At 33.8% G+C, this 12,400-nt stretch overlaps 1 protein-coding gene across 4 annotated transcripts in view; it reads right to left on the minus strand.

Moving 5' to 3' along the window:
• SLIT2 (slit guidance ligand 2) overlaps positions 1-12,400 on the minus strand; it is a 345,922-nt gene that overhangs the window by 120,052 nt on the left and 213,470 nt on the right. For all 4 annotated transcript variants that reach the window (XM_069493906.1, XM_069493904.1, XM_069493905.1 and 1 more), the window contains exons 6-7: positions 7,635-7,706; positions 2,201-2,272 (exon numbers count right to left, since the gene is read on the minus strand). In XM_069493906.1, the coding sequence (XP_069350007.1) occupies positions 2,201-2,272; positions 7,635-7,706 (144 nt within the window). The remainder of the gene's footprint in view (positions 1-2,200; positions 2,273-7,634; positions 7,707-12,400) is intronic.

The raw sequence follows: 12,400 nt of genomic DNA on the forward strand, positions 1-12,400 counted from the left end.
AGGGGGCCAGTTAATAAAAGTTGTGACTCCCAGTTTGAAATATCAGTAAGTCCTGCCATTATGAGCCTCTATAGAAACTGCTTGCAAAATCTTTTTAGCAGGTCACTTTCATTTTTTGCTGAACAAGATAGAATAATAATTCAATATAAAATGCTTTTAACATCCCTATTCTGATTTCCTTCTTTTGCTTCGTCACAGAAAAGGGATTAGCTGCTTTCGCTGGTGGAGACCTATCCTCAAGAGCAAAGACTGAAATTAAAAGGCACAAGTGGCTGGGAGTGAAGGAATTAAGTGAGTCCCCTCTATGGAGGCAGGATCTGTACAAGATCATGGATTTCTTCCAAGTGGCAAATAGGACTTCTCCATTAATATAACATCAGACAAATGTATCCACTAAATTAGGTAAATGACTTCAAACTGGCTTTTATGTTTTCTCAAACTAAAGAAAAGGACATCCAAAGCTATAAATCAAGGCACCATTCCCAGAATCATCTACGATACAGTAATACCATTTTAGTCCTTTTTAGCTGATGTGTTCAATTCTAACCCAATAACAGTAATGGATATTAAAACATGGAACTCAGTCCAGAAAGATAATTGGGCTATAAAAATGGAATTTTTAAGTAGCAACGATACTACAGAATAACGAACCAACCAAAGTAAAGGATTCAAAGTTAGATGACTGCTTTACATTCTCCTTCAGACATTAGATAAAGAACAGATGCTTTTGCATCAAAACTAGAAGGTATGTCACAGAACAAAAAGCTGCATTTTGGGGAAATTGGGTGACCTCCAGCTCCATTCACTTGGAAGTCAGAATGCTATCCTTTGGAAGCCACCGTAGCACATTCTACATCCTTGTTCTCTAAATATTCCTGTCTAAACCAAGCACATTACAAAAATTACAATTAGCTGTGCACGAATTTGAAATGAGAAAAAGAACATAAAAATTTAAAAACCTGATTAGTAAGACAAATTAGCGGATTTCTACAAGAAAATAACAGACACTATCAAATTTCAAATGATAGATGCTTTTATAGTTTCAGTGGCTTTATTTTTTTCAAGGATCGAAAGTTTGATCAATTTTTTTAAAAAAAATTACCTGAAGTTAACGGGAAACTATAGTTTGAGTGAACCAGACTGTTAATTCAGTCAGATTCGTCTTAATTTGATAGTCCCAAGAAAACAAAATTTAGTTATGTTTGTATACTTTTAGAATTCCTTTATTTTGCTAAATCATACTACAAGAGAATTATAATAATGTGTTTTATATACAAAGTTAAATTACAGTGAAGAAAAAATGGCATTAAGATTGACTTTGTCAAATTCATTAAAGAGCTGGTAATTCAACTGATTTTTTTATTAAAGAAAGAAAATAAATATAATATGTTGCAGTGCTAAGCTATTATGTTATTATAAAATGAGAAATATTTTGAAAATCTAATCAAAATATATTTACCCTACTTAAAAACACATTTTTTTCAAGAAGTCCAATGCCTTGGTTTTGTCTCCAACCATGTTCCACATATCTGTAAATATATTTTTTAGGTCAAGGTGATTCTGAAACTCAGTTCAAATGAGATTTACCTCTGAAAGTGCTATAACTAAATACCACCACCTGGACTTAAAGGATTACTTTTTGTTCAAGAGGGAAAAAAAATGGCTGTAGACAATACTTTATTACAGAATCATTTTTATTCACTAAAAATATCTCAATGTCTGTCCGTAACCCCCAAAAAGATATTTTTAAATTTACATGCTGACATAACCTTAATTATAGAAGCACTAGAGGGTGATGCTGTAATTTTATGTTACAAAGAATGTTGGAGAGCCAGTTTAGCTTTATTAGGTCTGCCTGCAGTACAGTAATAAAATCATAAAGATTTCTCATTTATCATTTCTGACAGCCAATCAAGGAGTCTTCCATTTCTTAATGAAATGTGACCTCCACAATAGCTCAAAGTAAATGTTTTTTTTCCCCACTCCAAACTTCCCACAATGCATATTATTTAAAAGAGAGCTTTCTCGTTTCCAGAGTAATAGTTCATTTTCTCAAATATCATATCCAGAATTTTCTAAAGTTGTGTTTTCCTTGTCTACCTCATAAACGAGTGCTCCTGTTCTTTGCTTAATAAAAATAATACTTAAGGGAACCCTTAATTGATTAAGTTGATCTTCACATATATTGTTGACTACTTACAAAGTCCTAAGTTTAGGCATGTGGTTGAAACTTGCCACAGAAAGTCTAGTGATGTTGTTATTGTTGAGAGTGCTGCAAAATAAAGAAAGTTAGAGTTTTAGATATAAACATTTATTGATTATTTTATTAATATACAGAAAATTTCTAGTGACTGTACATACGAAGGACAACTATCTGGTAGAGATGACCTAGAGAATGCACTATTTGTAGATCAGTTAATAAACAAATTACATATTTTAACATATTACTATACCTTCAGTTTTATTCAACATTTATTACACATTTATGGCTTTAATCATAGCATCTTTGATTACTTACATGCTACTTTAGGTACCTTGTGCATGCATGTCCATCTATGATATTGGTTAAGAAATGAACATGGGCTGAGGCAGGAGGATCGTTTTAGCTGAGGCATTCGCGACCAGCCTGAGCAGGAGCGAGACCCCCATCTCTACTAAAAATAGAAAAATTAGCTGGTTGTGGTGCCGAGTGCCTGTAGCCCCAGCTACTCAGGAGGCGGATACAGGAGGATTACTTGAGCCCAGGAGTTTGAGGTTGCAGTGAGCTATGATGATGCCACTGCACTGTACCCGGGGCGACAGAGCAAGACTGTCTCACAAGGGAAAAAAAAAAAAAAAACAAAAACGTATGACGAACAGTCATAGTTAGAAAATTTGCGCAATTACATTTCCCTGTCGATGAGTAAAGGAACATATTTGAATTCTCTAACTGAAATCTCATAGCAACAATACAGAATTATTCCTGTCAGGTCTTGGAACAGAGTCCTGCTAATTATTGTTTACTGTGGACATCGGCCACTGTGGAAATTTGAGTAGAAGGACATCGATATTGGTACTTGCATCAGGTGGAGACAAAGTGACATGCTTTAGCACTTTATTAAAAAATCAACCTATTCTAACAGATTTTAATTGCTGCAGTAGATACTGTCCTTTGCTTGGTGCTGTGAGGTAGTGATCATAATTTCTTGAAGTAGAGCCAGGAAGATGAGTGGTCAAGGTTGTTATAGCAAAAACAAGTATAATCCTTGCTTGGTTCAAATTTTTCTTATTTTTCTCCAACACAGCCTTCTATTTCTACTATTACTACTCATTTATTCATCAAATATTTCCTAAATGGGTATTACTTTAGGGTAACATGAAGTATTATAAAAATAAATAGGGCACAAATCCTATTCTAATATAAAGATGAATTAGACAAATTACAAAAACTTAAGAGTTAACGAGATTAAGATGAGAGCTCCCCGCCCCCCCCCCCCCCCCCCCCCCCGCCTTTGGAGAAGTCTGGTTGTGATAAGAAAGTGGTAGAACAGTTATCCCAGGGGTGTGTGAGTAAAGTGTGGAAATGCAAAGTAATTCTAAGAGGGGGAGAGGCTGAAGATACAATGAGGTCGTGACCAAAGAGGGCAAGTTTCTGAAGGTGGCAGGAAAGGTAGAAGCAATGGTCCAGGTGGTTGAAGTTCAATACCAGATACGGGTAGGGATTAGGGGTTGCAAATTCACTTGCCTACAGAGACCAGGCAGGGAACATATATGACAGAAACAAGCCATGTGCACAGAAATGCAGTGGGAAAGAGACAGACGGAGAAGGGCAGACAAGCAGCCGGGATGGTGAGGACTTTGTTAAGCTAGCGATGATGTTTTATGTTACAGCAGCTAATAATGTTCAGCTCCAGTGGACTGTTGACCTGCTGGAATAAAAGGCTGTCAAACAATCTGATTTTTCCAAGGGAAGCTAGAAATGAAAACTTTTAGATTAATCTTCCTAATTTTTGAATACTGGCAGCTAATATTCAATATTTCAAAGAGTTTGTGGACCAAGTCTGTTCATGCTACACAAAATACATTTGTGAGGCCACTTGAGGGCAGTTGGTGGCTGTGGTTACCAATGGTAACACATGGGGTGTTCAGAGGTTAGGGGATTGACTAAAACTTTTCAGTGAAGTAGGATACATCAGCTACAGACCTATGCACTGACTCTCTATCCAGTTGGCAATGTATTGAATGATATCAGAACTAATCTAAGTGATTTGAATTAAGTCACATAGGAAAAATACACTACTTTACGGAGGGCCTATAAAGTGCTGGATTAGTTGGCTCATATTATCTAAAAGCTTCTAGCATTTTCTTATGCTCAAGTGAAAGGAGATTTTTTTTTCAAACATCATTAAAATACATCCTGATGTTTGAACTAAAAGGTTTTCTTTTTTAAAGAGATTTGCTTTCAAATGACCCTTTTTCCCCACCCTCAAAATTTATGCTGACTTAATATGGTTAAAACCTTTACAGTATATAGTTCTGAAATATGACTCTGGGGATACATTTTTTAATGTAGTTCACACACAGAAGACATGCATTAATTTTGAACTATAGTTTCTTACATTTCCATGCAAACAAGAGTTTTTATTGAATGCTGAAACTCATAGCTACCAATTTAAAATCTTTTCTCAAAATGTTAGTTTATATAATGCAACTGAAGAAATAAATTATCGTAGTATTTCTGTAGAATTGTTGGTGGCAAAGCAATATTGCTACTGATACCCAGTGACTGAGAGTTATGTAAAAGCAAAAAATTAAGTTAATTTAAAAATTAGTCATAAACATAATTGTTAATTAAGTATGATGACATATGTTATGGTTATGATCAATTCCTATTCTGAAATGATACAAACATATATTGTACTTATTTACTTGTGAATACTTTCTCTTGTAAGTCTATTTATATGCTCAACCTTAAGATTTCCTCTTTGTAATGAGAATGTATTCTAGCACAAAGGACATTTCGATGTATAAATGCAAAATGCTAGCCTTTATAATCATGGAGCAACACACCCACTTAGATCTGATTTAGTCTTTTTTATTCCCTTAGTGCCAACCATAAGGCTTGGAAAAGAATCCGATATTTAAGGATGTGAATCACTATGATTAAATGAAATTAAATTATGGCCATTCTGTGGAAAATAATAAAAAAAGTGTAAAACTAGCAACTCAAGAGATACATTTCATTTCTGAGTCTAGTGTCCACAGGAAAAATATTGATCTAGATTTAGTTTCCACTGTTATTTTTGAGATGGTATTTATTGTAAATATTAAGAAAACAAGCAGTGAATTCTAAATCCAACCAATCAGTATAACATAATAAAACAGTTTTCCATGAACATACAAGTGATAAACTGCTTCCTTGCTTTCATCTGCCTTGACTTTTCACTTGACTTCTTGGACTATATTCATTCTCTCTACCCTCGTACATACCCTAATCTTACACATTTTCATGCATGACCCAGGATGATTACCCCATCTTCTCCTGGTTGGCCTTAGTATGGTCATACATTCACAAATAGTTCATGGGATTAAAATTTTAAAAAATCTAAAACACTGGGAATCTGAAATTTAAGGTGATGTATGTGTAAGTTAACCATCCTTCATTATTTTCATATAATCTGATGACACATCCTAGAGTCATGAATGGTAAAAAGAATCAAATAGTCAAGTTTCCTTATGGAACCCTTCTGAGCATAAATTCTATTTTAATAAAAGCCCTTGACCAAATGTTTATAATATGTAAACTTTTGATGTACTCGACAAGAGATCTGGGCTTCATAAATCCTAGTCTGAAAAGTGCTTTATCTAATTTTGCCTTAATCTTTATCAATTGATTTTTCTAAAGGTTAACGTATGAGGATTTAAAAATATGTACTATATATATGTGAACTATAAATAGGTAATGTCTCTATGTATATATAAAGAAGAATAAAAAATCTGAATAATTACATATCTATTAAGTGTTTAAGTTTTTTAACTTAAAAATAAGGTACTTTGTAGAATTTAATTCATCCAAAATATTCAGCTAACTTTTCATAAAATGATTAGTATCATTCATGTTTCTAATAAGGAACACTGATTTAGTAACAGACTTTTGGCTTGATCAGCTCCGTTCAGTTAAATAACTTGTGGTAGTCTATTAATATACAAAGTTTAGTAACACTATGATTTTGACATCAGACCACTACTATGAAATCATAGATCTACCTTAATTATTCTGACTCTGAAATAGCATCAGTGAGTTTCATACATTAAAAATGGCTCTAATATACAATTTATAAAGTAGCTTTGTAACTAAAATGTGTATGATAAGCACTTTGAAATGTTTTTTTCTACAGAAAGAGTTAGACTGTTATTAACAGAAACAAAGGTGACATCTCATATAGTTAGAAAGCAGTATATATTTTTATATTTTACAATTTATCTCAATCAACTCATTCATACATAAATATCTTTTAAAATAATTATGAACTCAGCACATGACACAGCTAGAAATTCTATTAATTTACTCATAATTAAAACCAAAACCACATAGAAAATATTGCTAAAATAAGTGATCCTAGTTGAAAGTTTAAATTTTTTTCAGAACTACATTCTGTTCCTGAAATTCAATTTATAAAGCAAAGCAATGAATCTTTTTTTTTTTTTTGGAAGAATTTGATAATTTCTGGATAAGTTTTAACAAATGGACTAACAATTCAAAACTTCCTCACATTAGTTCAACTTTGGATTTCCAACTTAATTATGTGAAGGAGGAAATACAAAACAGAAAAATATTTTAATTGGAGAGGAACGGTAAGTATATTTATTTTTTTCATTATTGTTTTAAAATTTCAAGCCAGAAATGTGACTTTTTCACTGAAAAAAAATTCCAGCAATGTATACGCGGGCATAAAGTGATTTAGTAACTATAGCTTTCATCAAAATGAATAATTTCATTGAAATTATTTTACTAAGTCAAAAGTCAATAGAGATTACTCAGTTGCCTCTAACCAATTTTGTCAGCTATGTCTACCCAGCAAGGAAAGAGAGAGGATGCCAATTATAATTTTTCAAGCTTATGTTGTGCATTATAAAGTCAGCAGTGAAGACCTTAAAATGAACCTAATGGGTGGCTTATTAAAATTAGAAATTAGATTTCAAAATAATCTTAAAAAATAATGTTAAGTTACCTGGTTAAATATTACATTTTTAAATGAGTGTTTCCAGCGCCTAACAACTACAAAATACAGCGACTTACCAGCTACTAAGGGTTTTATTTTTTGATGTTACTCTTCCTCCAAATTTATTTTAATCTTAATGCTCAACAATTCTGGGAATTCTCAAAAACCCTGTGAAGCCTATGGAAATAGTTTATTATAAAGAGAACATTTGAGTATCCTTAAATATTCGCTGTTACCTAAACATACAGATATGATACGCAAGGTTTTGCACACACACATTTCTACTCTTCTCTGTAGTCACTGTGAGTTATTTAAGTATCTCTTAAGAGATCATTTTGACACAAGGTTTTAAGCTAGCAGATAAGCCTCCACATTAGTACTGTCTAGATACAAAGCCTCCATTAAAAGAATAAGAGAAATAGCAGTACTTACAGCACTTCCAGGTCGCGGAGAGCCCTAAATGCCCCATCTTCAATACAGCTGATCTGGTTGTAATCCAGTTGCCTGTTAAATAGATTAGAAGAATCTATGTAAAAGGGATGGACGGTAAGAGGGGTAGGTGATAGGAAGTCTCCTGAAGGGTCTATGAAGCCCTGGCCACACGTACTGAAATGCTCTCGCAAACATACTCAAATGCTTAAGAATGTCACAAACCATTCTGGCCTCTATGCCGCCACTAAAATCTCTTTTTGTTCTGAACTGTCTGTGCAAACAGCAGCCCTTGGAAAGCTCCAGTAAATAATAACTGCACCTTATATTAAATGCCATAGGAATGCAATTTCATTACATCAAGAAAAGCTATCCATTAGGAGCTTTCAGCGTCATCTTGCTGAAACAATTTCATTAAGGTAAAGGACTGTAAATCACTTAATGTCACATGCACCCCCTCAGTGACCTAACAGAATCCATTTATCAGAGAAGCTCAGCTGCATGTTAATTTCACTATCCTTGGCAAGAAAGAGCAAGACTACTTTTAGGTTTCCTTCTTTTAAAAGCAGTTTTCTTTCGAGAACTCCAAATTGAGAGAGAGAAATGTCCTATATATCTCCCTGCTCTTCTGACCCAGGAATGCACTTCAGAAAGCTAGCAGTAGTTCTATATTAAGCTTCACTATTCTCATAATTTGCATTATTTAGCATTATATGCAAATTCTCCGCACTGTAAATACAACATACTTTTGAGTTAAGGAACTTCCAGAGTAATATCGCTCTGTAGAAAATCAGTTTTTAACGTATTACAAAATTAATAAAAAGTTGCTTTTCTCAAACATGTTAATTTCAGTCAAAAACATTAAGAAACTTATCCTATAGGTATATCATTAAACACCACATGTACTTATGGTAAAAAGTTTAAAAGCCATATCAACTAACTCTAAATAATGCATAATTTAAGCCAACGAATCTTCTCCAGTAGTTTAAGAACTAATTTGTTAAAATTCCTCTTTCAAACAAAAAAAAGAATGCCCCAAACTTGGTTAAGCCTGCCTTTTCCTGCTGCTTGTTTCTGGAATTAAAATTTCCATATTCATATCAAGCCTTCTACTTGGTTGAAACGAACAGCTAAGTTCCCAGTCCTATTTACACAATCTTCTTTTTTCCAAATAAGCAGTTGTTATTTAAACATAGTAGCTTGATGCTTTGAGATTTTATAGTTACAGTAAAAAAGTATTCTAATGTTTCACTTGAGATAGAAATGAAACGTTTCATGAAATAGTCAGGTGAGCGGTCAGCTCTGCATGCATTGGTGAGGAAATGCAGATATACTGGAGTAAGATTATCATTATGATACAAATGAATCTCGTCCTTGTTTCAAGTTTGAAATCCACCAAAAAGGCTAATTCATAGTTAAGGTTTGTTCTTAGAGAACTGCTTGAAATTTTCATAAAGTAGTTGTATTTCTCACAAGCCTACTAAATAAAGGTGCAATAATATAATCCAGTGACTTTCAGAGGGGCCTCTTCAAATTCCTTACTTTAGAAATTATGTACACAGAGAATGTCTCATGAAATATACATCTCATTTTTAAGACGTTCTCTAGGGGACACAATCATACACAAGACTACCTTGATTTCATGCAAATGGTACAATCTAGGACATGCAATATTAAAAAAAGTGCACCCCAAAGAAGCTACAATTTTATTGCTTTTATAAACCAAGGCTTTTCCCAAATAATAGCGAACATCTACGCTACTGTAAGAGCCTAAAGCATTTCTACTGATTAGGAGGTAATGCAGAAGTATAATTTTATTTTCTAAGACATTTAAAGCCTCATGATGTAATATGGTTGCTGTGGTTCCAAGAAAACACTCACATTCTTGAGCACTTTTGATTTTTACAGATTAAATTCATTTAACAATTAAGTTAATAGCCTTTTTATTTTAAAGTGCTAAATATATATCTACACTACTATTCTCTAACCTCTTGAACAATTTATCAAAGCCATTTAAATTAGTACAATGGCATGAAGTGTTACCCTTGACACACTACAAAAGAGAAATTGTTTCCAGACAAATTGGCAAAATCTTTTAATGCTATCAAATTTGCCTAATGCAGTCTCCAGGTTAATCTGTAAAAGGGTGAGCTGTATGTTTGCCCATATCTTATTATCCTTAGCTGTCAATGTATAAATCAGTGCTGACACAGCTTCTTCTAAATCATGCATACAATACACAAAGGGGAAGCTCCAGCATGCCAGAAAGCACTCAAGCAAATCTTGTCCTACAAGGACTGGAAGGCAGATTTCTTTTCCTAAACCAGCAGAAGTTGAGACGCCGCTGGAAACTTTGGTAATTTCACCCCTCTTTAACATTGCTCATGGTTACGAGCTGCTTCTGATTCTTAACAGAAATCTAAGCCCTCAGTGGTGCTGAAACACTGACAGTATTTAGCTATCACGGGACTGAAGTTTTCCGGAAAAGTTTTCTGAACGCTGTCACATCTCAGTTCACATATCTTCCGAGCACAAAGGTATTCCATGAAAAAGTTTCTCATATTGAAAGAACAATTCCAATCAAACAAGTGAATAATTTTTTTCATCCATGTGTCAATGCTGTGAAATTTAAAGGAATGTTTATGGAAAGCGCTGTGCCCACGTGACTGCTCATGAGAAAACCTCTCCACACAGACCTCCGCTTGTCTGCATATGGTTGAAGATAAACAGTGTCAGAACTACGCAAAAGCATAATTTATCTCACGGTTTCTGGATTATTTTGCTGCACCTTGTTTCTCTCACCCTGCTCACTCCCTTCGCCACTACCTTTCCAGCCCTGGGTACTTCTGCTTTCTGTAAACAGGAAAGGATCTGTTCTCAGCCATGCATTTAGTGACAGGCTGACCTTTTTTAGATGTGATTTCCAACTGTGCCATGAAATTCTTCTGAATTAAGGAAATAGCAAGAGGAGATTTTCTTCAGTTCTCCAAAAAATAATAGTTCCAACTATTCAGCCAGACATAAGGTAAATTTGTTGATCTTTAGAATGATTTGGGTGATAAGGGAATCAGGTACAATAAGGACAGTTTTACGATGCTTTTCCTGGTACAAGGGGCTACGTCCCAGGAGGAAGCAAGCTAGGGCTTTTCTTATTTTCTTGGCAAAAAGAATGGTATAGTATCATAACCTGTTTCTTTCCGACCCTCAGCTGACCTAACCAAACACAGACTTTTGTGTTTTTCCTCCCTTATTTCCTGACTCCAGTCCTCTTCTTAGCTGCTGTTCAAATTCCGAATCCCCTCTCCATCTGATCCTTCAGTGTACCAGTGTGTAAATTTGTGTTTTTCAAAAGCCACTTTAATGTCATGAAGATAATGGGGGTTAAAAAGGATAATATTTATGATTTCTCTCAGTATTAACATTCTATTAAATCTATTCAATATGACTCTCTTTTCAGTGGTAGGAGGAGTATCTTCTGATACCTTGGAATCACTCTAGACTGCCCACTTTGCTTTCTCCCAGAAATGACAAATTTAGTGTTAGACAATGCAGTAGTGGGACGATGGAATCCATACATTAAGAGATATCACTCTGTGCCTCACACACACACAATTTCTGAAGCTGATCTGATTTTCTTTAACACCAAAATAATTTATCCTAATTTCAGAGTTTGATATATTCTAGGTATGAGAGACAATATATAATACTGCTAAACATAAGTTTTAAAATGGTATATTAAATGACAAAAAGGCTAACCATTTGCTTACTTGCCATCCTGAAACACAGAGACATTGGATTCTGTCATTTAAGTTTTCTTATGGGATTTCCTGTTTTTGTCTTTTTAAATTTGGATACAATCCTGTTTTTGAATTATATGTATAAGACATACATTAATAACACATAAAATTGCATTGATTTCAGTTCATTGTGTCACTACTGACAATAACTTCATATTTCACTTCAGCATCCATGTATTAGAATAAGATCTTATTACTGATTGATTTTCTTTTTGTAAGAATTAGAACATGTAAAATATACTTAGCTCTGAAACAATATGGAACATAAACATCTTTAATAATTTCTATATCAATTAGAATCTCTCAAGGTCTCAACAAAATCATTAGGACTATGTTCCAATTTTGATTTGTTTTGCTTTAGGTGCTACAAATAGCTTAATTCAATGTTCACATCGCTACCGTAAGATGGGAAACTTCAAAAATTTAATTGACTTAAAACATATCAAATTGGTTGGAATTAAAATGAGGGAACAATAGTATTTCACTACTGTATAGAAATCTGATAAAACATATAAATCACATGGGAGAAAAAGAAAAAAACTTAAGTATATGGGCATGGTCTCTTCTATTTCTTCTTACATGTGTATCAAATTCAAGTCAATATGAGTGCCTAAATATACAAGTCTTATGCCCATAGTGATTTGTTAAAGAGCAGTCCAATATTTAAATTATAATATATAGAGAGGATAAGAATAAAAATTGATTCATATAAATAAAGACCCTCAACAGAAGTTTCAGCAGCCATATCATTTACCCCTGCATAAACGCACATCAGCATTAACGTGGGCATTGGTGAAGAAAACAAGGTAATGACTACTCTGAGTAATACAAAATAACTTACACTGCGTGAGAATTTAACCCTTTTACAATAACTTGTAAAATAATTTGTTTTTCGTAAAGGAATAAAGAATCTTAGTTTTTATTGGAATAGTCAATGGTATAAAGTTACATCCATTTGTCAATTCATGGGGA

Source organism: Eulemur rufifrons, chromosome 19 (assembly GCF_041146395.1).
Source record: "Eulemur rufifrons isolate Redbay chromosome 19, OSU_ERuf_1, whole genome shotgun sequence".
Lineage (NCBI taxonomy): Eukaryota > Metazoa > Chordata > Mammalia > Primates > Lemuridae > Eulemur > Eulemur rufifrons.